Source organism: Balaenoptera ricei, chromosome X (assembly GCF_028023285.1).
Source record: "Balaenoptera ricei isolate mBalRic1 chromosome X, mBalRic1.hap2, whole genome shotgun sequence".
Taxonomy (NCBI): Eukaryota; Metazoa; Chordata; class Mammalia; order Artiodactyla; family Balaenopteridae; genus Balaenoptera; species Balaenoptera ricei.
In genome coordinates, this window is record NC_082660.1 from 100,124,346 (window position 1) to 100,151,895 (window position 27,550).

Here is a 27,550-nt window from a genome sequence, read left to right on the forward strand (position 1 = left end):
GCAGGGAATGTATTAGGCTCAATCGTTTTTTTTTTTTTTTTTTTTTTGGCCGCACTGCACGGCTTGTGGGATCTTAGTTCCCCGACCAGGGATTGAACCCAGGCCCTCTGCAGTGAGAGCACAGAGTCTTAACCACTGGACCGCCAGGGAATTACCCTAGGCTCAATCTTAAAGGAGAACGAACACTGTGAGATGACCATTGCTTGATACAGAATTATAATAGAGTTATATATATTTATTATAAACACCCAACTTTCCTTCCCTTTTTCTTCCCCAAATGTTTGTCAGGATGTGTTCTAGGCCACAGTCCCGCCTCCACAGGAGTCATTGGGAACTACTGACTGATTCCCCCTCAGGCCTGCTGACTCGCGCTCCTTGCAACAAACCCTGCTTCTGCTTTATCTGCAATTTTCCTACCGGGCTATCGTGCCCTTCCTTTGAAGTGCGGGCTGGGCCCTGTGATCTCAGCCTGGGGGCTTCCCCGGGCTCCAGAAAGACTTAGGTACCTGGCAACCTTCTCTTTGTGTGCGCGGGTGAGCGCTGGGGCAGCATAGCTGATCGAGTGCTGGAGGAGGGATCTGCCGCAGCATGAACCCGTCGTGAGCCACATCTTCTAGAAGTGGGCAGTGGCAGCTGCAAGTAGAGTAACGGGCAGCAAGGAGAATGAATCCCTCGGTGGATCTGACAGCTCGTAAGTGAAGAACTTACCTGGTACAGGAAAAGCCATAGGGAAGCCAGCGTGCTTAATTGTGAGGTCATCCTTCGGGCTTTTGGATTCTAGAGGAATTTCACTGGGTAGATTACGATCTTTTCTTAGACCCATGGACAGTTTTTTTTTAAGACAAAAATAATCCTCTTTGGTGGTAGTAAGAGGTGGGGGTAGGAGATGGGGAATTCCTGCAGCTAAGGCTATGGCCAGGTGGATGTTTATCCCCTACCATTTGTGAAGTGGGATAGATGGCCATTGGGCCTGGTCACGTCCCGTTCTTCTTTCAGCATTTGAGGGAAGCCCTTTGTTTTTAATAGATAGTATTTCCTCTTCCTTAACCATAGCCCCCAAATAAGATACTGAGACACATGCTCAGGGTAAACTTAGGTTAAGGGGCAAAAGCTTGAAGAAGAGTTGCTGCATTTTACACCAGCTCAAATTCTTTGACCTCCAGTTCTGGCAGGATGTCTTTTTTTTTTGCGGGGAGGGGGTAGCATATGAGCTTTGCTAGAATGATCTAAATTCCTAGTTTAGAAATATGTAATGCTAAGGTCTCAATTGACCCCATGTAACTCTTCTCTTCAAACATTCAATGGGCACCTTCCGTATAGAAGGCCGATTTGGGTGTAGAACATTGAGAATAGAGCAAGTTCCTAGGACGATAAGGCATAAGGCGCATGTTCGAAAACAATGTCCAGACATCTCTCTGGTATACAGAAAGCCCTAGCAACTGTGGGAATTGAATTTTTAGGCTTGAGTTTGAGGGCATTTGTGGCTCTTTTGCCGGAGTGGATCAGGGAAGGGTATAATTATCACCCATGCATAGTAACAGCGAGCAGCTAGAACGCCAGAGACTCGAGATGTTGGTTTACCATATCCTGTTCACTTGGGCTGCTAGTCTGCATCTAATTTTTTCCATCTGACTGCTTCCAAGGATACTACATTCTGTTTTGAGAACTAGGAAATGTTTTATTACTAGGTTTTGCTTCCCTTTTCTTTTTTCCACACATTTATTTGAGGCATCTTTTATTTTCTTTAACGCTTACAAAAATTTCTACCTCTGTTCTTTATGCATCTTATTTTCTCTTCTTAGAAGCATCGGTGTTGGAAATGAAAAGCTGAAACCTGTAATAATGCATCAGTTTGCAAATATAAACACAGGTCAGGTGATTATTAGCATTTTCTTGGCATTAGCTCATGCAGCATACACAATACATTTAGAAGCTGAAGAAGTCATTCGAATAGGAACTATTTGCCCCATATAATATATGCAGTATATGAGGTCTGGATGCTGGGGTATACCTATCGATTTCCTTATTTGCAACCTATTACTGAAATTTGCAACTATAATATGCTGGCTTATTGGATTTCATTAATGTGAAGTTCCTGCTACAAACAGTGGAAGTCACTCATAACAGAGAACGGGACTACAGCGGAACCGACCTCATTTGCTCGCGTGTGTGAGAGAGAGCATGAATGTATTCTGTGTGACCATGCTTTGTATGTGTGTCAGTAGTGAGCTATCTTTTGCAGGATCTAAGATTGAAATGAGGCGGCTGTAAAAAGAGCTAGTGCCTCCCTTACTTGTCCGGCTGCTTTTGCAAATCTGCCTAACAAGTAGCTCAGCAACTCCTGATCAAATGATCTTCGAAATGGCTTCCCTCCATTACACGCTGTAATGGTATCTCCCAGGCCAGGCTTTCTGAAACAGCACACCCCTGTCTCTGATAGCAGAGTTCCCTTGGTGAGTGCCCCAGAACAGACAAGCCCCAAAACAAGGCCATCTAAGAATTGGTCCTACCGGCCAACGAATCCTCTTGGAGTTCTGTCAGTAAATCTCCTAGCCTTGGGTCTTTGGATGAGACAAGCAGTTGAAATCGGTAAGTACCAGCCTGAAGTGGGTTGAAATGAAAAAGCTAGAACCGTCATATGAATATTCGGGGAGGATGAAAGTACATATATGAAGAGAGAGAATGTGTGTGTGTTTGTGGGTTTACTTGGATCCATATTGTAATGGTGTCATGGGAAGGGAATTGAGGAGAGTTTGAGATTCTGGTCTCAGTTCTTTCAGTTATTTTGTGACCCTGGGGAAGTCACTTAACCTCTATGCCTTGTTAATTCCTCATGTGGAAAATGGGGATGGTGCTCCCTTCTTCACATGTTGGTGTCCGGCTCAAATAAGAGCAAGAGCTCAAATAAGCTCCTGGACATTACAAAGTCATATAGTAAAAAATGAGGTGTCCATACTCCGAAGGTAGCTGGCGTCTACATGATGCCCAATTGCTTGGCAGTTAGACTAGTGCCAAAATTGCCAAACGCCTTCTTAGCTCAGACCTGCTTGGAGTAGGCATATAGGCTTATTCAACACCATGAAAAACTTACTCAGAGCTTCAACAAAGGCATAGAACTTACAGAGTTCCATTTCATTCCCTCACATGTGTATTTAATGCCTCCTGGGAACAAGGCACTGTACTAGGCAGTTTGAAAGCATTACAGTTATGACTGAGGGGTTCTTACCCTCAAGGAGCTTATGATCTAGTGAGGGGAATGACATGTTTCATGACTATGTGCGATTTGAGACAAGATGGTGGCAATGCTAAGTTGGGCCCATCTGGCTGACTATTGTTAGGGGTCGGGCTCTCGTCCACCTTGTCTGGGAATGGGAGTGTGGGTTTAGGGCTGCTGAGGGACCCAGACCTGGCTCATTCTCCTCCCTATGAAATGAGCCCTTTCTCTCTTCTTTGGCATCTTAGCATATTATGGGAAATAATGTCTGAAAAGTTGCTAGAAATCTTCAGGTACAAGTTGCTGTAAAAATGTAAAGCAAGGTATAAACATTCTTTCAAATGATAGTACATTGTCCCCTTTGTAGAAGGCTAGATGATTTTTTCCTTTTTTCTTTTTTTCTTTTTTTTGGCAATTGAAAACAGTTCACTACATCTTCTTACACTGTCAGTCATAAGTGTCTGGCTGGCTGATTCAGTTGCTAAGAACGTGTCCAAGATAAAGTGGGTTTAGTATCAGCATAGAATAGTTAGCAAAGCATCATTTGTTCCCCCATCACAGTTTATCCCGGGAAGCTCAGCTAGCCATCTTGAAAATGTGTGCTTCTGTTTACAGGGGAGCCCAAGAAAGAGCCAGCAAGTAACTCTTGGATCCTTTTTCCCACCATCAAAGTATAATTCAGTGTATACATCATTCTTATAGTAAAAGCAGTAACCTCAGCCTGAAATACGGAGAACAGTCCGGTGTTGATATCATTGTCTAAGGAGACATTGGCTGACTTTAAATCTCTGTTTACTTAATACCTCCAAGTCTGGAAGCTGTCATTTAAAGTTCACTTTTTCTTGATCTATACAGCTAATTCTTGTTATAAAGATTTACCCAATTCTAGAAATTTGAAACGCTCTCATGTTCTGTTAATGTCTAAACATAGTGAGAGTTCTTTGACTTGTTTACTACATTTTTGAGAGCCTAGAATCAGTCTTATTTCATGTGTGCTCTTGTCAGTTTAGCTGTCATCTCATCAGCTCTAGGTGTCTTGCAGCCAACCCTATTCTTTATGTAGGTATCTCAGAAACATTAGGAAGTTCACCCTGGAAATTTCCCCTGGGCTACGTCTCATTCCTGTGTTAGATCCTCTAGTTTGATATGACAGGGATATAAGCAATATTGATGCGCTCACCAATTTATAATAATGGCCTTGTGTGGTTGGTGGTTTGGGAGCTTTACCTCTGGGTTTATTAGGTCATGGCTGTGCATCTGCCGGCCTGGGCTTTTGTTTTTGAAAGGAGGCCATTATTAGTTTGTCTCTCATTGGGAAAATATGCAAATAAGCAGTTATTTAGATTTTTGAAAGCAGACAGAATAATACAGACATATGGGTTGTCTCTGATGACACCAGATCTGATGAAAATATTTAGTGCAGTTGCTAATGGCTTAATAGATGATCTTTGCAAGTCGTAGGGCCAGTATTTCTGGAGTCTCACCCTTCACACACCTGGGTAGAGCATCTGTGGCAAATGGGCACAATTGGCATTTTTGATTGTATCCAATTCAACACATATGCCGTGGTATGAATTTTGGCCACATTAGCTAGAGTATACTTGAGCACCTGTCTTTCCCCTTGACTCCTGGAACATGCAGGCTGGCGGCTTTCTTTTGTAACCTACTGAACATTCTCTGAGGGTTTAGTTTGTCACCACATTAAGAGAATGCATTTTGGAAGAATGAGAGAATAATGACAATTTTTATAATACCTAATCATTTCATCTAAAGTTGCCATGCATCTTGATAAAAGTTTTCCTCTGAAGTACTTTGCAGCAAATCTCTGTGTCAAAAGGCAACTCAGTGAAGGGGTGTGTGTGTGTGTATGCACCTGTGTGTGCATGCCTGCCCTTGCACTTGGGGGGTGGGAGTGGGGAGTAGGGAAGAGAGCGAGAGAAAAGCGAGATAAGGAGGGAAGGAAATAGAGAGTTAATCTTTCTTAGTACTCTGAAAGAGGGGTGTTCTGGCTTCTTGGTTATCATGAGACAAGAGGCTCATTTCCTACTGCTGGTGAATTTCAATTGTAATTACAGAGCATTGGTAAGCCACATTCAGTCCCAAGGGCTGGACGAGAAAAACACCGTCCACAAAAGCCATTTGAATTCTCTCTGAAAAACCTAGTAGCCAAGTCTGAAAGCAATTTGTGAACAGATACAAACTGTTGCTGGTTGTCCATTCAGATTCCTCCACGATGCTAAGAGCCACGTTCTAAAAGTGAAATGAAATGGCCTGTGGCTGGATCCAGCGTGACCTGCACTTGCAAGTTTCTGCTGTGTTGCAGAAGCGAACGACAACAGTTAAACTGTAAAGATCAACAGTTTTTCGATTGGGTTCCTGGAGAATAATGGCACTTTTGTACAATTCTTGAAATAGAGCCTACAGCCGCCCCAAACAAAATAGTCTCTTTCAAGATCTTGGAAATAATGACCTCATAGGCAGATTGAACCGGCAGTCCATTAATAGTATCCTTTGTAGAAAGCTGTCTCAGGGGAGGGATGTGGCTTAGTAAATCGGCATTGTTTACAAACATAACAGAATAGAATCCCCCTTTTTTTCCTACGTTTGTGGAATAGTCGGAGACACCTCCCACTTGGGAAGCAAACACATTAACAGCAAGGCTTCCTTACAGGGCCCTACCCTTTCTCCATCGGTCACCTAAAAGTGTGCTTTGAAGCACTTGCTTTGAAGGAGATAAGAGTCTCCAGCCCTATTCCTTTGTCACCGACTCAGAATTATCTGGAATCGTGAGAAGAAGATGAAGATTGGTTGTGCCTTGTAAAGAGTCATGAAGAACTGATGTAATATCAGGATAATTTGAGCAAAACCAAATCTGAAATGTCTAGGTAAACGGAGTGATTATTTGCTTCATGTTCCTATTGTGGAAGTAGATAAAGATTCTTCAATTTCATTTCCATCTCTGTAAAAGAGGTTTATTCCAGCCCCTCTTATAATCCCCTGATAAGCTGAATGGAATTAAACCAATTCCAGTTTGCTGGGCAGTAGAAAGGTGTACCATCTAAGCTGGGTCCCTTGCAGAATGCCTGTGATATAGACCACAGCAAGTGTGTGGTATTCAAATTTTGGGCAGGGATTTCTAGTCTACTATAGGAGAATATAGTGTGAATTTTATATCCCAAGTAGCCCTTTTTTCCCGACCTGAAAAGAAACAGGGCATCTACCTTTTGAGTCTCTACCCAGAGAGAATATTTAGGAACAAAAAAGGCCACTGTTACCCACACCTAATTATCCAGAACAAAGGAGCCTAGTATTTTGGATTACGTAGGTGCAGTAGAACCCTGACTGGCTCAGACTCATACTTGCCTTATTGTGTAAGATCAACTTTGTATATCATGTTAAAGAGGGTATGTATGTTTCTCTGACTTATGTCATCTCGAGTTAACTAACATGTCCTCAGAAAATAGGTATCATCCAGAATGCGGTGGCTTTCTCTCCCTGTGAGACACATTTTTCACTATTTTCTAGGTATTACCTAGAATCCTCAGTTCTTTTGCAATAACCTTCAAACTTCATTATTTTTACCAACCTAGATTCTGTATATTGAGCTTTAGTTAATAATCACCACATATCCAGGCATTATTTTTGAACCCAGAAAAGTAAAACAGACAAAGCACACACAGAGAAAATAATCAGTGCTTTTATTCTGGTGGCAAATTCTTCTTAGTGACCCTAAGGGTTAAAACCCTGAACCCGTCTGATACAGAATACCACTGGTGAAGTCAGTCTTAAACTCACTTTTCTTCTCGAGAAAGAATGAATTTAGAAGGATCAAAATCAAAACGTGAAAGGGAATGTAGACCCATTAGCAGTGATTTCATATATTTACCAGCAGTATCTATGAATATAATTGATCCTTGACATCACAGTTTTTCATTTTACCTTGTGCTATAGTTTCACCCATATAGGAAAATATGAGACTTAATCAAGCTGGTGGCGACAAAACATTTACTACTGATATTTTCACTGTCATGATTCCTGAAAAAAAATACAGATTTGGTCGTAATTCATTAAGATAATGCAAGGCATGACACTTAGGCAAAGGAAAAGAAAAGAGATCTCTTGTCCAAACCAAGGTCAAAGCAATCATTGTTAGTTGGCAGTCACCTGTGCAGATGGAGAAACTATTAATTGATACTCAGCTATTTTTGAATACTTACAGGCTCTATATATTTGAGAAATTTTAAAACAGTAAAAATTTCCACATAACATAATGTAACTTAGAATTCATTACTGAAAGTAATAACCACATTGTAACCACTGAAGGGCTGAAAAGAGTTACGGTAGATTATTTCTCATTATAGCAGGTTTTTGTTGTTGTTGTACTTAGGCTGGTTAATAGTAAATGTTATTGGAATAAAGTGATAGGCCAAGTTGTGTATGGGGAGCTCATACACTCCTAAATTAGTGCCGGTTAATACTTGATGAAATTACAGAGATTTTGTTGCAGTGGGATTTGATTTTCCTTGTATTCGAACTGGAGATTCACTTGGAAGGTACTCTTTTTTTTTTTTTTATATTGAAGTATAGTTGATTTACACAATGTCGTGTTAATCTCTGCTGTACAGCAGAGTGATTCAGTGATACACATATATATATATATTCTCTTTCATACTCTTTTCCATTATGGGTTATCACAGGATATTGAATATAGTTCCCTGTGCTCTACAGTAGGACCTTGTTGTTTATCCACTCTATGTATAATAGTTTGCATCTCCTAACCCCAAACTCCCACTCCATCCCTCCCCCGCCCTGTCTCCCCTGGAAGGTACTCTTCATGCCTGACTTGCGATGGCAAGTGTCAGGGCCCTAATGGAAGGACTTGAATGAGAATGGGAAGGCAGCTGGAAGCAGAAACATTTCCTTGTGGAGTTTGTGCTTTTCTAGTTCACTTTACCCTCCAGTGGGATGAAACCTGAATGTACTGAACCCTCAGCACAAGATACTAAAGAAGAATGAAATTAAGAGCAGATAAGTTGTTAAAACGAGACTGGTTCTTACCACACTGTTACCCCTGTCAACTCCCTTGTTCCCTGTTCCAGGACATAAAATATGACAAGGAGGAAGGTTATGGTGTCTCCTCATGAAGCAGTCCTCTCCTTGGAACTCCTCTTTGCTCATGGTGGCATTTGGCTCTGCTTTATCTTCTTCCTGCTCCTTGAAGATGGGGCATTTCTTCCCCTAGCAGTCCACCCCAACTCTGCTGAAACTACCAGGTTTACTAGATTGTTTCTCAGGTCTTTCTCATAAAACAGTAGGGTGTGTTTTGTTAATCAGGTGCACACAGGTAAGAACCAGACGCCAAAGGCATCCCAATGTCAAAGCAACTAACAGATGATTGTTGTGGGCCAGTAAGTGTCAACAGCCAGGCCTGTGTCAATTCCAGACTCCAAGGAGGTTGTGCTACCTGACCACGATGATCATGAGGATAGAATTTTTAAAGAAGAAAGATTGGAAATTGTTCATTAAAAGACTGAGTGGACAGCAGAAAATAGAGTGTCCCTGGGGGAAAAGGAAGGGGCCTTAGGTGTTTGTGTCTACATATTGAAAAGCCATTCATTATTGCCTTCGCTTTCCTCTTTGGGGAATTACATCGTTGGGCTTTAGGTAGGCAGCTCCCTTCCCTCTAGAAAAGAAACCCCTCAAAATTGTCAGTGCCAAACCCGAGACGACATGAGATGAATGCTTTTGTTTCTAAGATGTTAGACTCCCCGTATTTACCAGGTTGTCTTTTAGACCTCCCTTAACTCCTGTTTTCTCCTCCTCTTCTTTAGGAGCTGTGCAATCAGTTGTAACTGAAAATGTCTGACGGTCTGGATAATGAAGAGAAACCCCCAGCTCCCCCACTGAGGATGAATAGTAACAACCGGGATTCTTCGGCACTCAACCACAGCTCCAAACCACTTCCCATGGCCCCTGAAGAGAAGAATAAGAAAGCCAGGCTTCGCTCTATCTTCCCAGGAGGAGGGGATAAAAGTAAAGTATCAGTGGCCGGGCATTGAAAAGGGGCTAGTTTATTCTTTCATTGTCACTTTCTTTCTCGAGTAGTCATTTCTTGAGCATGGGCTGTTCAGGGCCTGCCTGACCTTTACATCTACACCTTCAGAGGTTGCATTTTGTCAGAGGATAATGTTTGATTGACTTACTGTGGGTTTACAGAAAATACACTTATGCTGTGTTTGCCTTTCACATAGCATTGAATTCATAGTGGTAAGCCAAGGGAAATCATAGCAACAGTACTGTCTTAAATATATGAATAGTGACTTTCTTTCTGATAACTTAAAGGAGAATTTATAGTAATCCCTTCCTAACTGCAAGTTGCCCTTATTGGGAATTTGAGTATAGGTGGATTTACTTCTGTATACCTTTTTGACAACCATGAAAATTTTGAATTGAGTATACGGAAGTCAGTCCAAGTGCCCCATTATTGTCTCTCTGACTATATCACAAGGTGGGAAGAAACTTCTGAGCTATTTGTTTCCTCTCCCATTTTTCTGCCTGTCATCCCCTATACAATCAGCCCTTTTTGCACCGGGTATCCCAACAATATACTATCATTTATCCTTGTGTTGTTCATAATACCATTTGGTCCTTAAATACCATTTGGTCCATAATACCATTTGGTCCTTAAATGTTAAACTTTGTAACATCAGGGGATATAAAATCTCTAGTAAGTAATTGTCAGGTTGCATTAATTAGCATAAAGCTTAAACATGGCTTCTATAAATGTGACTATTGCGGCGGAAGAGAGTAAAGCCAAGTACAAGGACTCCGGCACCAGAGAAAGTTGCTAAAGGGTAAGAGGGGTGATGTCTCTTGAAGAGAAAAGGGACACTCTTGATCTTCTCAAAGGTAAAACAGATAGCTTTATAGGTCGTTTATATGGTATTAAAGAATTCATACCATATGGAAAGCTGAAACTCTTATTAGGGCCAGTATCACCTCTTGTAGACCTGTGTCACTTAAGAGATGCTTTATCCCTCGTGACCCAAGGATGGAAGAGATGGAAATGATGTTAAACCTCTGGATTGAAGACAAGCAAAGGAATAAGAAAACACTTTCCATGCAAGGGACCTGCCATCATGCAAGAAGAATTTTCGAAGACATGTTTTCAGACACCGAAGTGGGTCCCAAAAAAGTATTGCCAGGAGCAAGGGATGGTTTGAGAAATGTATGGTGCACCATGACCCGGAGACCAAGTCACCTGATCCTGCAGCTCCTGTGTTGTATCTGCCACAACTGTAGAGAGCGACTGAAGAGGGGGATTATGGGCCTGCACGAGTCTTTGGTGCTGTCGAGACCGCCATGCTTTGGAAGCCCTTGAACAATCCCATTTGCCCTTTTGAAGAACACGAGCCAACTGGTGCTGACATGAGGTCAGCCAAAACAGAGAGGCTGCTGTTTCTGTTTTGTGCTAATACTGCAGGTGACCTCATAGTGAAACCATTACCACTCTACAGAGGACTAGGCCCATGTCTTCTCAGAGGAAAGTCCGAGCTAAGTGGCCAGTATACTGGCGTGCAAAGAGAGAAGCCTGGATGACTCACTCTCGCCTTAGGAATTGTTTGACCAGTGCTTTCTTGCGGAAGCTCAAGACTACTTACAAGAAAAAAAGTCTTGAATTCAAAGCCCTACTGATTCTTCACCGTCCTTTTGGTGCCTCAGATGCATTAGCCAATGTGCATCCCGATGTCAAGGTTGTCTTTAGAACCAGTTGCTTGTTTCAGGTCCTGGAGCCCTTAGATCGGTGTTTGATCCAGCCATTCAGGAAGACTTAGGCCAAACTAATGTATAACTTTGTTGTTCAGAATCTCACAAAGGTTCCTCTGTCTGAAGATCCTAGTGCATGGGATTCCTACACCATCACCAATGCTGTATTCTTCATAAAATAGGCAGTAGATAGTTTAACAGAGCCTGTCATTAATGTGATCTGGGAGAAGATTTGGCTAGGGATGGTGAAATATCTTTCAGTGTTTTCTCCTGAAGACAAAAAAATCTTTGGATGAAACAGAACGTGTAGGTGAGGGTGAACATTTGGCACAGGAACGGTCATTGGCTGAAGTTGAATCTGAACTGGTTGATGCTGATTGAAGTGATGTGCTTGGCTGCAGGACGACTCTCAGGAAGGTCCTGGGGCCGCAGAGGTGATTATCATAAGTGATGATAAAGATAATTAGGAAGCTATGGCACTGCAGACAAATACAGTTATAAGCAACAGGAGAAAAATTTTAAGAACAAGATTAAATCCTCCCCCAAGAAAGTAATGAAAAAATGGGTACCTTTGCATGTCAAATCTTACCTGTTCAAAGCTTGAGTGATTTGGCAGAATTCAGTAAAGAGGTGCTATTACGCCTTCCAAAAGAAATCACATTGGCCAGAAACCATCTTCGGCAGAACTTAAATCATCAGGTGGTGCCATTTAATGCCATTGCTGGACAGCTGATAAACTGCCTTCGTACAAAGCTTGAATGATCTAATTGAACTCTATAAAGAGGTGGAGTCTTTTTACAACACCGTGTTCGGAAGAAAGCAACCTCAGAGGAGCCAAAATCATCGAGTCGTGCCATTTAAATATCCGTGTCAGACAGCAGATAAGCTGCCTTCAGACAAACTCTAATGGTTTAATTTGAGCTCTATGCAGAAGTGCTAAGCTGTCTTCAGAAAAGACTTGAGAAGACAGAAAGCATCTTCAGAAGAGCCAAAGTCATTAAGTCATGCCACTTCACTTCACTTGCTTGGTAGGGCTAAAGCCCCAAGCAAGTTGTTACAACCTCAGGACTGGACTTTGATGAAGGCTCTGAGAGCACGGAGATCCATGATTTGGACTAACAGCCCACCTCTGGTCATTGCTTCACTGTCACCCCCATTTTCCACTGCCATAACGAGCGGTACATCCTCACCGCCTGTGGAAACCATCTCAAGATCTAAATGGAAGCTATACAGAGCCTATCACTTTTACTAATTTAAGCTATGTAAACTCTCGTTATTCTTTTTATGTAATGTACTGTTATTGTTTTACTGTGCAAAAAAATATTTATGAGGGCGTTCAAAAGTTTACGTGACCTCAGTTCCCCTGCCCTTTATTTCACCTCCTAAAATTATAATTTCCTCAGCTGAACTCTCCTACCTAGGTGGGGGGGGTGGTCATTCAGGAACTTGATCTTCATAGGTAAGGAGGGGTTACTATTTCTGTGCTTCTACCTCTTGGTGATTACTTGGATTATACCACAGTCAGTCTTGAATGAATGGAAAGAGCCCTGGACTTGGGTCCTGGAGACCCGGTTTCAAGTCCAGCTCTGCCACTGATTATTGTGACTTTGTGCTAATCACTTAGTTTTTTTTGATCCTCAGTTTCATCACCTGTTAAATGAAAATAATAAGACCTGGCCTCCCTAGCAAAGTATTTTTGATAATCAAATGTAATTCTAAATGTCAGAGTGCTATTAAAAGTGACATTAAAAAGTGCTAAATAATTGTGAGGTGTTATTACATCTGTATCATTCTGGAACTTACAAACAAACAACTAAAAAACTAGGTTTTAGAATTCTTTTTTCTTTTTTTAAGTAACTTTGTCCCTAACTAGAATTTATATGTCAGGTATAGGAAGTTTTAAAAAGAAAGTTAAAATTACCCATAATTTCACAAGCCAAAGATAACTAACTGGGTTGGTGTTTTTCCTCCCAGTTCTTCTCATCATAGAGAAATTGTTCATCAGTGATAAAAACTTGGAAAATAAAGACAAGAATATAGAAACAGTAAAAATCACCCATATTCACAAATCTCAGAAACAATGTTAATATTTTAGTGGCTTGATTTCCAGACTTTTTTTAATGGCTATATATACATATACTTTTTTATATAGTTAAAATCATAACGTATACAGTTTTATATCCTGCTTTTTCACTCAACATTTTATCATGAACACTTCCCTATATTTTAAAAAAGCTTTCATAAATATAATTTTTGATGGTATATAACATTTCATCATATAGTAGCATCATGGTTTACTTAACCATTTATTTTGTTCATTATTTGGGATCCTATCCAAATTTTTGTCATAAATAATGTCACACTGTCTATTTCCTCAGTTAAATGAAAATACTTGCTTTGGTGACAGCAGAGGTTTTTGTTTGTTTTAAGGGGTCTCTTTAATAGCTACATTTCATTGACCAAATGGAACTTCAAGAGACAGGTAGAAGAAAAACAAATAGTAAAAGTAATTTCCAGATTGAGGACCTGTCTTTGTTGGAGGCCTTTCCAGGAGCTGAATCTTGGTGTTAGAGCAAAGTAAGAGGGACAGTTTGCCATGAAATTATGATGCTTCACTTTACAAAAGTTTTCAGAATTTAGACCAGGAAAAGGACATCCTGAACAAGTGGTTTGATGTTCCTTTATGGACCCTGTGAAGTGTGAGACTGATCAGGTTTCTCTTTTGTTGGCTGCTAGAAAGCGTGGAGCCAGATGTATGGCCCCTGCCTAGCGCTTGTAATGGGCCTCTATGGTATGTATGCACTTTGTATAGCTTTCTTCCAGGCTCCGTTTTATGTGCCTATCTTTGTTCTTTTTTTTTTTTTTTTTCCTTTCACTATATCGACTTTGAATTTCTGCTGCTATCATGCTGTATTTTGTGTATTCTTGTAAGCCGTCTTATATCTGTTTTGGAACAGGGTGGGGAATAAATACATGGATGGGTAAATAAATACATGAAAAAATACATGAATAAATAAAACAATAAGGCAAAGGCAATGAGGCAAATGAATCAGCCAGGACTCTGAAAATGGCATAGTATCTCTAAAAATAATCAATGTTAAGTACTGGAAACTTGGAAGAACATGTGGGAAAGAAGCAGGTGAGGCTGCCTTTGGAGGTGACGTGTACTATGTGACGTCTGTGTCTTCTGAAGCGTGCTTATGCGTCTTGTGTCTTGTGCTGTACTAGAGCATTAGGTGTGCTTCAGGGGGCATGCAATGCTGTATGAAGGGCTGTGTCTTCAGTGAGCACAGTTCATGTGCATTTTGTTTGTGGGAAATCGAGAGATTTGGGAGCTGGTGAGCCTGCAAATGGAGGTGAAGGCCCCCCTTCCTGGAGGCGTACGAGGGGATAGTTGGATAAATCAAATCAAGGCGAATAGGAAGTGATCTGTCATTTACCGATTAGTTCCTACGTGCCAAGCTGTGTGACGGGCACTTTCTGTGTATTGAGTCTTTCCATCCTTACAACTACTCTGTATTAACCCCTTTTTACAGATGAGGCCATTTAAGCCCAAAGCGTTTAAGTAGACAGCCTGTAGGGTCACAGAGCAAATGATAGACGCCAGAAATCTCCCAGGTGTCTCTGACTCCAAACCCTATGCTTGTGCTACTCTGTCACACTGCCTTGCAACGGGACAAAGGGATAGGTGGTAAACTATGTTCCTAGCATCCAAAAGCCAGCAGTGGCTTTCATTTTTCCTTAAGAAGATGGCAGTGCACTTTGAAACATATCTGAATTTCAGAAGAGGGGACTTTTTATTGCCACTCAGGAAGAAAGAAAACGTTTTTTCATGTCTTTTTGGAAAGAAATGATGGCAAGAAAATATTCTTGACAAGAGAGATGTGCTAACATTTGATTTGGGTGTTTGATGGGTTAGATTCTCATTTGGTATGTGTACTTTACTGGCTTACATATTGCTTACTTCAGAAGGTTGAGGTTCTAAATTGAGTGTGTTCATATATGTGAAAAAGTTCTTTTTTTTTTAAATTTTATTGAAGAAAAAGTTCTTAAAGTGCCGTATAGTTTTGTTATTGTATTGCATACACATTATTGTGATAATTCCTAGAGTATGTTGTCTTCTATATACACTACACAGCAGGAAGCATTACTGTGCAACAATTATATTAAAGAAGACTCAGTTATCCTTTATGATCTTGTTACTCAAATGTTTTGGTCAATACACGTTATTAACTTTCATCTAATTAATGCACAATAAAAAATACTTAGTGTGATAACTAGACTGAACAGTACGCAGTCTTTCTTCGGTGATGCTGAAGACCCTTTGGGATCTTGCAGTAGTTCAAGGTTATTTTCATTGCACTAGCTATGGGTGGGAGTCTCAATTAATTGAGGGTTCTGTTAGCAGAAAGTCAGATGTCAGAGGCCACTACATCCTGAATGGTGTTTACATTCCTCTTGGTTCTTCAAATGTAGACCATACAGCTCAGCAAAGAGTGCTGTTTGGAGGTCACTGCCCTGCCCTTTGGGGAGCCAAAGGGCACGGCATCTTGCTTGTCCTCCATGGTCAGTGCTCTGCCCCGGAGAAGAGCCTCCTGTACTACTCCTTTACTCCTAGAAGTCCTCTGTGTTTGAAATGGGAAGAAGGTGGGGTAAGGATACACTCTATCTACTAGGACCTGAGCTTCTACTTCAAGGCTCGTAAACAGGGAAACTGGGCACAAATATGGTGGCCCAGTAGAACCAGCAGACAAATTCAAGAAAAGTATGGAATGTGGGATTGGGAGATAAATAGATGAAAGGAGAGAAGCAACGGGGAGAAATACATTGAGAGAGGAAGTAGTGTATGAGAGGGAGATTAGGAGAATGGAGAAGGTACAGGAAATGGATGAGAAGAGAGGAAGACAGAAGAGAGATGTATCAAACATTAAGATGAAGGGTTGCAAAGAGAGTGAATTTGACACCAGCTAAGGGATATGAAGTTGCTTTCCTCAAAACAAATGAGGCCTTCCTCCACCCCTTTCAAACTTATTTTTGCCCTATATCATTATCCACACGATCAGTAGTGTCCAGTTGAGGACATGGCCTCATATTTGCCTTTTGTTTTCCAACATTTTCCATTGAAATTGTTGCATGTGTGAATTGGGTGTAAATGAGAGTTGGAACTGGTGTGTGTTGCCTGGAAGAAGATACGTAAGAGTCAAGTTCATAATGATTTGCCAGAATGATCACTTTGGCTGAAAGTTTTTGAAGATGATACCACTGAAGGTGATGGCTGTCTGCGTGTATGTGAGTGGGAGTCACTAAAAGGGCTCACATGGGACCATCATTTCCTTTTCCCTATCATCCTCATGGAACACCCAACCTCTGAATTGGGCTTGTAGCTACTCTTGCAGAATTGGGTACCACTTGGAGTTTTTATCTATACATTAAAGGCTGCTGGTTTATGGAGAGCATATATTGTTTTTCATAGCCACTGAAGACCTGACAGGAGGAAATGGGCTTACTGTTCCACCAGAGGGAATGGAACTAGCCATAAAGAAATTCCAGATATGCCGATTAAATATTATGAATTACCAAAGGTGAAATTTTCTAGGTTCTTTACGGGGGGGTGTCTCAAGACTTTAGCAGGTTCTACCTGAAGGCAGGTGAAGGAACCTTCCACCATGGGCCTTCCCAACTATATACTTCTGGCATTTGCTATTATAATGAAAGACGTAAGAGCAGTGAATGTTTAAGATAGCCCAGTTTAATCTCCTTTCTTCGTAGTTATATTTGCAAGGACATCATTCATAGCATGGAAGTGCTGGGTTTAAGAAGTGACAGATTACTTAATTCTCCAGCAAACACAGTCACCCTGCTAATACGTATATTCCTAGTGAGATGATGTATTTTGGATGGTAGTTGTAGGGATATTACAGCGTTCAATGTATGTTCATATCAATCACCTTCTTCAAACCTCCTGTGATGGGGGCAAGGTTTATCCATTTTGCAGAAGAAGGCAGAAGTTTAGAGAGGTTAACTGACCTCCACAAACTTGCCCCACTACTAATTACAAAGCAAGGCTGGCCTAGAATTTAGATCCCCGACTCCTGGTCCAGTGGCGGTTGACTATTATACCGCTTGCCATAAAATGAGAGTCACCTAACTTGTTTTGAAAATAGGTTTTGGCCAATGGAATATGCAGAAATGGAATTTTTATGGAAGCAGGTGAAACTTAGGTGAATCTAACCCATTTTCTCAATCAGCAGTTAACAACAGTAGTCATGCCTTTTTATAAGTTACTCCTCCTGAGGGCCTAACTTGCTAGCAGAAAGTAACAGCCTTTGTAAAAAAAGAAAATTGTTAAATATTTTTCCCTGATTCCTGTTATTTGTTTTCGCCTTTAAAATCTTTTTCTATTACAAAAGTAATATCTGATATTGTTATAATTAAAATAAAGAACTATATTAAAATAGAACACAAGAGTCACCTCTCATCCCTCCCTTTAGATTCATTCATAATCCAGTATTTAAGGATTTGGGCCCTTTTCCTCATTTACTCAACATCGGTTTCCTTTTCTGCTCAGAGTCGGTATGTATTTTGCCCAAGATGCTAGGTTTAAGCAGAAATATATCTGTTACCTAGAACCTCTTTTAAATCTTTTACCAACCTTGTACTATCGATTTCTTTAAATTCTTAGAGCCCAGAATAAAATCTATTTTTATGCCTAACTTTCCATTGTAGTTACCACATAGTACTTTCAAGTATTTCCAATGGGAAAATAAATTTTGAAGGCCCACAAAATGTCATTCTTCTACCAAAAAAAAAAAAAATAGAGGAAAACTAGATAAATAATCTCTCCCCTCTGTAAGGGAAAATATGCACTTCCTGAATTCAGGAGGTGAGGAATTCCTGTGGGTCCCCTCTCATAATATGTCCTCAAACAGGATATTTGTTTATAGAGCAGAAGTGCCAGAAACTAGAACTGTCTTTGCAGAAGTCAGTCCCCCTGGAACTGTTGCCCTCGCAATGAGCACTCGCCTTTTGACACCACCTGCCGTGCTGCTGTTGCCATAGAAAGAACTGCTTTGGGATACTTATTCTTACCCGAATTAGAAGACCTCAGACATTTTCCCAGCTGGGGGCTGGGGAGGCGGGCGATTATGGCACGGTGTGCTCAGTGACCCACAAAGCAGAGGATGGAGCAAAATGGCATTTTTTAACTTAAAAAACACCAACTCCAGTACTTAATTTTCTTTCCTGGTAGTTAAGTAGACACTAAGGCATTTTAATTCTTGAAAGACCACAAGGGTAACATTTTGTAAACGATCTTTGTGAGGCATTGCCTCTCAGTGAATTGGAGAAATTATCGAACCACTGAATGCGCCTCTCACCCAGCTAAAGAGTGACCAAGTCACTAAGGATCGTCTACTGGGAAAAGTAAATGTTGTCACCCATAGGAGATGAATGGCCCTTTAAAATACTTCCGTATCCTTCCAACATGGCGTTCCTAGAGCAAAGCCCAGGAATATTGAGGTGAAAAACAAGTATTTTAGTATGATGGATCTCTAACCCTGACACCCTCACTGCCCCTGCCAGAAATGACCCCATGTCGGCACAAGTTGTTTGGCCTCAGGAACACATAACACTGAGTACAGGTTGCACCTGGCTAGGGGGAGCGGGACAAAGGGGGGAGAGGAGGGAGGGCTTCTAGTGTCAAGCTAGGGGTTGTAGGACAAGTGACCCTCCTAGGAGAGCTCCAACTCCAGCAACTCCAGTATGAGCCTCCTAGCAAAATGTTTTTTTAGACCTCCTTTGTCTCAAAGGAACTTTCTGGAAGATCACAGGATAGAGACATGTGCAACCAGCCAATGTCTAAATCTGAGTTGCATGCGGACTTTGAGCCCAGATCTAGTTTATTAGCTATCTCAGTTTAAGCGATGCCTTACCTTTCCTGCCTCCCCATTCTTTAAGACCCATCTCCCAAATCCTACCTCCTCTCCAGTAAGCCCTCACTCTCCACCAGAGTTTTCTGATCTTGTTTTATTTTGACATGCTACAGCATTTATACTCTATTTTTCCCAACTTAGCACCGAATTTTCGATGCTCTGGTAGTATCAGTTGTTGCTTCTTGTTTGCTAAGCTTATTTCCCCAATGAGATCACAAATTTAGAATATTACTTTAGTTCCTAATGAGTCACGCAGCACAATCTGTCACTACACTGATCCACAGGTCCATGTATACTGGTTAACTGATCCACAGGTCCATGTATACTGGTTAACTGACCCACTGACTGGTTCAAAGGAAAAGGAAGCTGGGGCAGTAGCAAGAGAGAGTTGTTCCTCAGAGCCAGGGCTGTGAAATGCTTGCTGTTTAGAACTAACCAGCCTAAGTGCTTTTTCCTTTGGAAAAATGGTTTCCGCATTTAAAAAATATGTTTTATATAATATTTTGTTTTTCTCTTTCTGTATTTATATGGCTTTCAATGTCACTTTTTTTTATGATGCCATACACCGTAACTTTGCGTGCTTTCCATTGCTTTTTAAAAAATAAGTATTGTTCTATTCTTTTAGGCTAAAGTTATGTAGGAAAGCATTTCTCTATGTCTGTCCCCTGTTATTCTTTTTCTTTTCCTGCATGCTCTGTTTTGAAGGAGCTAGAAAGTGTTCTAAAAAATAATTCTGGACGTGACATCCAATGAGAAGGCCCAACAAAACTTCCAGGAATTTTAGGGGAAGATGACGAGTGGAACTCCTACAACAAGGAAGACTCAGGTGACAGATTTCTAAAATGTTTTCAGAAGGCAAGCATAGCACCATCCTGGGATTTCACCCAGGGGAGAATCGGTTGCCTTGCTGTACCTCGAACCCTGCGCAACTGTGTTGCCAATGTATGCTTTTGGCCCCAAAGTGGCACCAGGCAAGAGGTGTACCTGAATGAGTACAGAGGCATCCCTAGTGCGGGGAAAACAGCAACAACGCCATCACCACCAACTGCAACTATAACAACTACTCTGAAACATACCCTCCCACCCCCCAGCCTTCTTGGGGAACCTGGATCAATGTCTCCTCGTCCATGAACACATAATGGCAAATAGGCATGACCTGTTTCCATATATTGGGTCTCATTTCATATAATGAAGGTCATTCATTCATCCATTCATTTGTTCATTTGCTTATTCATTAAATAGCTATTGAATCAAGTACTATGCTAGATTGATGTTGGGGTACAGAGGTGAATAAGTCCCAGTTCCTGCCTTTAAGGAGCTGATGGCCTAGTGAGGGACGCAGACAAGTCAGTCAATGAGTAGAGATTAGCGTGGTAAGTGCAATAGAGAAGTGAGCACTGAGGAGGGGCGTCTATTGAAGACTGAGGGAAGGGAGCAGTTAGGGAAGGCTTCCTGGAGGAGGTGACCACTCAACTGAGGTGAGTCTTAAAGAAAGAATAGAGCCAGCTAGTAAGAGTTGCGTGGCATCCCAGAAACAAGGAGCAGCATTATGAAGGCAGTAGTCATGACACACTATTAGTTGAGGTTCTATGGCTGTAACTACAGGTAGTTCAGCATAGCTAGTGCATAGAGTGCTGGCGGGAGAGGCATGGAAGACAGAGCTGTGGAAGTAATTGGGGATCGGGTTCTGGAGGGCTTATATGTGCCATGCTAAGCGCTTTGAATATGATTCTGAAGGCGATGCGGAAACATTGAAGCAGGGGAATAATATCAGATTTGTGTTTCACAGTATCACTCTAGCCACAGGAGAAAATGAGTGTGGGCGGGGGGGTGGGCGATGAAAGAAGACAAGTCGGGCTGTGGGAGTCAGGTAGGTGAGAAATGACAGTGGCCTGGCCTAAGGGCCAGTGTTGTAAGAATAAAAGAGGGCAATGCAGAGGGAACATTTACGAGGAAGAATTAATAGAACTAGGCAACTGATCAGATGGTGACAAGAGAAACTAGAGGAGGGTGAGGTAGGGAACACAAGAGGAATTGTAGTTTCTTATTTTACATGGGGAAAGGCAGTAGAGAATTCACTTTCTTTTGAAAATATTTCGAGTGAGGGGCCTGGGAGGCATCCAGATAGAGGTGTTCAGTCAGGGGACAGCAGAGAGGTCAGGGCTGGGGATCCATCTGGGGAGTCACGGAAGTAGACAGTGATTGAAACCGTACAAGTAGATGAGGTGACCAAAGGGAGAGGTGTGTTGATGAGAAGAGATGAGGACCTAGGACAGCTCCTGGGGAATACTATTTAAATTGTCTACAGAAGACCCAGAAATGTAGGAATAGACTCCAGGAAAGAATTGTGTGAAAGATGGTGGGGAGAAGTTAGTTTCATGAAGTTCATGGTCAGCAATGTCAGTTTTGACTGAGAGGTCAATGGTTGTAAGGACTGGAAAATGGCCGTCTTCAGGGAGGAGATCAATTTGGGACCTCAGAGACTCATTGCCGTGGTTTGAAGAGTGAGGGTTAAGGAAGTCTAGATTGCCTTTTCAAGAAGTTTAAGCTAGAGAAGGAAAGGTCGAGAGACTATAGCAACTAAAGAAAGCTGTGTGGTGGCAGGAGGTTTCAATTTTTAAGGACTAAAGAAATCTCAGCATGTTTTTTTTCAAGCCAAATAGAAAGTGTTAGTAGAGAGGGAGAGATTGAAGATACAAGAAGAAATAGGAGGTAATTGATGGAGTGAGACCCCTGGAGAAGTGAGAGGCTCAGGGATCTAGAGCACCAGTGAGGGCATAAACCTCAGGTAGAAGGAGAGGACATTGTTTCCGGTAAGATGTGAAGGGAGATGTTATTGATGGAGATAAATTCATAGGAGCGGGGCAGGAAGTGAAGTCAAAGGAGTTCCACACTGATGGCCTCCATTTTTCTCAGTGAAGTAGAAGGAATTTCTTACGCTGAAAGTAAGGGAGGAGAGGATGAAGTGGAAGTTTGAGCGAAGTTGTGAAATTCTAGAATATTCGCTAAGAGCAGTGGGAAAGGAAGTTGGCCAGGGTCAAGAAGGGTACTGCTCAGTGCCACTGATGACCCAACTCTGTCCGTGACCTTTATAGTAAGCACCAATCTGCATGGCTGTGTGATTCTTTTTCCCCCAACAACTTTTACCAGCCTCTGTATGGAAATGGAGATTTCACAGTTGGAGTCTGTCAGGGTAAGGTTTTGTGGGAGAATTGCAAGAGGGGGTCACAGGAGCATAGTTTCCAGGGCACTGGCTTAAGAGCAGTTTAAATGATGGACCATAGAGTCTAGGCGAGGAGGAAGCTGAGAAATTGGCTAAAAATGGAAGGATCCAGGGATTGGAGGTTTTGTTGGCATCAAAGAACAAGTAAAATAGGAATAAGGTCATGAAAGAGTGAGAAGGCTAGCAGGATGGGAGGCTGGGCCCAGGAAATGAGATAACAGGGTTATTCCAGAGAATATTTCAGAAAAAGGGTCATTCTGGATAATGAAGAGGCCTGGGGTAGCTGTGGTTCTCCACTCTGTCTGCACATCATCTGTGGAGCTTAAAAAAATCATTTGCCCAGGTCTCATCCTCAGAAATCCTGATACAGTAGGTTCTGAGTGGGCCCAAGCTGTTGGGATTTTTATGAAACTCTACAGGTTATTCTGATGAGCAGCCCTGGTTGAGGACCATTGGTTTAATGGTTGCCATGGGAGTGGATTGAAGAAGTGGAAAGGAGATGAAGTTCATTAGAGCTGAGGGAGGTCAAGGAGTTAAAAGGAGAGGGTGTGTATGAAAGAGGCGTCCATTTGTATATTACGTTTCACAGAGAGATGGCAGCACTGAGTGTCGGAAGCAATACTGGGAGCCAAAGTCCTCAGTGGATAAGAGGACTTGGCCAGGAGAACTAAATGGCAGTAACCTCAAAGGAGGGGGCTTTGTAGGAAAGTGCAGAAGTACTGATCTCAAATAAACAATATGGAATAAAAATGAGGAAACTCTGCCCTTCTCCATTCCCCCGGACCTAAAGACTTGGAATGGGGAAGAACCATCAGCGTCCATCAGGATTATCTGAGGAAGTGATACCTTCGTTGGATAGTAGGGTTTAAAATTATTTTTCTCAACCCCAGCTGCTTAATAGAAATACCGGAGGGTGTTTAAAAATTAAAGGTGCTGAGGTCTACCCCAGACTAAATCTGAATCTCTGGGGGCAGGGCTCTGAAATCTCTCTCTCTCTCTCTCTCTCTCTCTTACTTTTTTGAAGTTTCCCACATGAGAGTGATGCACAGTGAAGTTTGAGAACCTAAGGCAAGAAGTCAACAGTGCATTTAATGAAGAGGTTGAAGTGAAGGTGTAGGGGGAGATTTTAATGGAGTAAGCCCTAATCACTAGAGAAATGCAGAACGTTGGGGTCGGGGTGTATAGGGGATGACAGATGACTTCTCTTTCTTTAAAATGTAGTGGGATGGGGAAAGATGTCAGGATGAGAGATTCTGGAGAGATTAGCTGGCCCCCGGAGTTACAGCCAGAACCATGAGCAGGCAGAGGGTCCCAGTGCCAAACACCATTTGTAATCTGGGGTCTAGTCAGCAATTTGTGGCCTTCGCTCTAGGTTCCTGTAGAATATGGTTGACACACTTAGAAAGTGGTACTCATTTGTTCTTCTGCTCTCTGCAAATATCAACCCAGAGGTGATCAGGCCGCATCTTATGAGCCCAAGATTCAGGTTAGGATGAGTCTTAATATAAACAACCACTGCTCACAGAATTTTCTGGGGGAGATACAGACGTTTTAGTATTCCTTAAAAGAAAAAAAAGAAAAAAGTTCTCAGCCAGTCTCCATTCAGCCACTAACCATTTACTGAAGACTAACAGCTCAAACCTATTGAGGTTTTCTTTTAATGCTACTGAGCAATAAATAGTGTAGCTATTAAGAGCTTAGGTTCTGTAGACACAATTGAGACCTAGGTTCAGATCCTGGCTCTGACACCTGCCAGCTGTGTAATCTTGGATATGTGGTTTAACTTCACTGAGTCTTACTTTCCTCATCTATAAAACAATAATAATACAATAATAATGCCTGCCTTATAAGATTGTGGTGGAGATTAAATGAGATAACCCTAGAAGCACTTTGCACATGGTGAATATTCCGTAGATGAGAGTGATTACGTGTGCAGACATAAGCCAGGTGCTAGGGAATGTGAGAATGAATAAGATACAGTCTCTGCCGTCAAATATCTCAGATTTTAGCTAGAGAGATAGGTATGTAAAGAAGAAATGACAATTCAGTGTTAATAAGGGCCAAACTCAGAGTACACACTGGGTAGCTCTCTGGGAGCATGAAGAGAAGGGCAATCAATTTTGTCTGCAGAGGGAAGACAGGAAAAGACTTGCCAAAGGAGAGGGAACACAAGAGTGAGTCTTCAAGATAAAGGACTAATGGGCGCAGATGTGGGGCGTTAAGAAGTAAGACTTCCCAGGCCTCCGTGTAGCATGTGTAAAAGCTTGGCAGTAAGAGAAAAGCTTGGCAGTTGAGGGAGCATGAAATGGGTATGGAACAGCGGGGGCCATAGCAAGAATAGACAGTAGAGAGGTATGCTGGGGGCAGATTAAGCAGGCCCTTGGCTAGCGTGCTAAGGAGAATGAACTCTGAACTTCTGGTTAGTGGGGAGCCATTGAAGGATCTTACAGGCAGGAATGCGGGCAGATATATATATTTCAAAAGATTACTCCGGCCACAGAGTAATGAATTGCAGGGGGCAAAATTGGAGGTAGTAAGACCAGGTGAAAAATGCCGGTGCCTTGGACTAAGATGATGGTTTGTGGAGCTGAAAGGAAGGAGATGGATCCAAAATGAGTTTGGGAAATAGAACGTGATGACTGATTACGGTAGAATTAAAGTAGGAGTCAAAGAAGCTCCCAAGTTTATGATTTGGGCAGTTGGGCCAGGGCCGAAATAACCAAAAGCCAGAGTAAGCATGTGCCTAAGGCCCAGCACATCGGGGCACCCAAAATGTGAAAACATTTTGATTTGGGATATAGAGTAGTTTTTTTAAAGACTTAAATTAATCATCATAGGAACATCAGAACTTTTGGGGCTTCCTTCCCTTTTTATGCTTTAGTATTGCTTTTATTTGAGAGAGAAGGTCATAATCTTTTCATTGCTTAGAGCCTCCCAAAGAGGAGGAGTCCAAGGCCTTAATCCTTTTCTGATCTGGGTGGTGAGTGCTTATCATTTCACCGAGAACATGGACACTGAAGGAGGAGCAAGTGTGGGCTTCCTGCCTCTGTTACGCTTTGTCCTGTGTGAAGAGAATGGCATAATTAGGCTGGTAAGGGACTGGCAACAGGCTGGCCTTAGGGAGACCCCATTAGGCTGATTCACATAGCTCAGCTGAAGTGGAGTGTTTACGTCTAAGTCAACAGGCTTCAATTGTGCAGCCATTGCTAATGGAGAAGTAGGGAGAGCCTGTTTGCTGGCAAGAGAGGTCATGGATGCAAGTTGATACAATGATTAGAGATGGAGATTAAGCTAGGGGTTCTTAACCTAGAGCCCAGGGGAATTTTGAACCTCTGAAGCTATATGCAAAATTGTGTATATGTGTGTATAGTGCAATTTTATAGACAGAAGTACCACAGCTTTCTTCAGATTTTTCAGAGTGATCTTTGACACCAAAAAGGCCACCAACCACCAGAGTAGATTTACTATGAAGTGAATAAAGCTGCTTATTCAGAGTTTCTCACTTGCCTGGGACTCTTCCAAGGCTCTAGAAGAAGCCCTAGCAATTTTGTATTGTTTTTACCTAAAGGGAGCTTTCCTCTCAAATTACATAAAGTCTTTGGTCCCACAAAATCTGTATCTACCCCTGCCAACCGCAGATTAGGGAATTACCCAACATGAGTTAGTATCTGGGAGTGAATGCCATCCAAGAGAAATGAATGCCAAAGACTGCACCAGGAAAGGCAGAAGAAAAGATGCCCATCAAATGAAGAATGGTCACTGAGGGAGGAGGAGAATCAGACCACATTGTCAAGGAAGTATAAAGAGAGACGGTTAGCCATGTCCAACATGGATGGGAGATCAGGAAAGAGGAAAATAAGAAAACGATTACAGGAGTAGCTGGGACATGTTCAGTGGAGTGGCAAGAACAGAAAGCTGATTGTTCTGTTTGCCTTTCTGGACAAGTAAAAATGGTAGGTGAACAAGTATAAATGGTAGCTACAGTCCATAAACATGCAGGGAAGTAGAAGTACCTACCCAAAACTCTAATGTTCAGTTAAAATGATAGTCAATAAAGTAGGCTCACTGTAAATGTGGAATCCATGCTGAATTGAAGTTAGATGGCACATATATACTTTTCAAAATGAGTCCTAAATGTGTCCATGGCCAGGCAAAGACTTTGAGTGACCCTTGTCCCCCCGCAACCCAACCTTTCTTTCTTAATCCTGTATCTTAATCCTCTTACTACTTGAATTTCCATATTTCTGTCCCATATCTCTGTCCTCTGGCTGGCGATATGGAACAGTGAGAGAGAGTAGAAAGTGAAAATAAGCCATACGAATGACATTCGAACATGAAATGTTTTGAATTTAAAATTTGTCCTGGGTAACCCACAAAACCAGTAATCCATTATGGTTAATTAAATGTTGTCTGAAATTGAGGCCAAGGAAACATCTGTTTGAACCAGAATGTTCTAAATTTGCCACCCTGGCAACTCTAAAGTTGGTTGGTATCAATTGGGCAAAACTGGTTCATGCTGACTTACCCAGTATTAGGGTGAGTATTATTTTTTTGACTGTGAAATGCAGCCATATCAGAGATACATGCTCAAATTTGCTGCTCTGTCTATTACGGAAGCTAGTAAATGCCATTTTACAATGTTTCCATAATAACTTCCTCCTGGGATCTCTTTTGAGATAGACTAATTTCATTACAGTTCCTAACTTAATTTCTTCAGTGATTATACCTTTAAAGGCTTTTGATTTATTAACTATTGATGTATTTCTTCATAATTGTGTCACTATGAATAATCTGCTACTTGAGGACAATGATTTTGAATGGCTACTATGACAAAATGTATAGGGACATGGAAAAATAGCTACAAACTAAAATGACTAAACCAAGGAATTGGTTTGAGGTTTCTAAGAACTCAATAAAATTAATTCAGTAAAAAGCAACAATTTGTGTTTTGTTTTTTACTAGCAAAGTTATTGCTTTGCAATAGTATTCTCATTGAAAGAAGACCAAGAGCCTATTAAGCTACGCTTCATAATGTAAACGTGTAAAGTTCTAGTTACTTGATATTTAGCTATGGTTTAAAATAGAAACAATTCATAACACTTTTATAGATAGCTTAAGCACTTTTCTATTCTTTCTTTCTAATAGTAAGGCTTAGCTTGACTTGAGTCTAATGAATTTCTTCTATAGTAAGTGGTATTTGATCCAACAAGACCAGTTAAACACAGTATACCTAGATACCTGCTGATTACATCATTAGACTGGTAAAGGACATAAATCAGTTCGACTGCAAGTTTTGTTTGAATTGGATTTGGAAATTTGTAAATTATTTGGACATAGCATTTTGTCAAACTCTCAGCCATTTATTTAAATAAAATTATAAATTCTGGAGTTAAATATTGTTATAATTGTGTTGGA

The 27,550-nt window shown here is 41.5% G+C and overlaps 1 protein-coding gene across 11 annotated transcripts in view; it reads left to right on the forward strand.

Moving 5' to 3' along the window:
• Window positions 1–27,550, forward strand: part of PAK3 (p21 (RAC1) activated kinase 3) — a 111,641-nt gene that overhangs the window by 16,519 nt on the left and 67,572 nt on the right. For all 11 annotated transcript variants that reach the window (XM_059911963.1, XM_059911966.1, XM_059911969.1 and 8 more), the window contains one exon: window positions 9,046–9,247. In XM_059911963.1, the coding sequence (XP_059767946.1) occupies window positions 9,073–9,247 (175 nt within the window). In that variant the 5' untranslated portion in view covers window positions 9,046–9,072. The remainder of the gene's footprint in view (window positions 1–9,045; window positions 9,248–27,550) is intronic.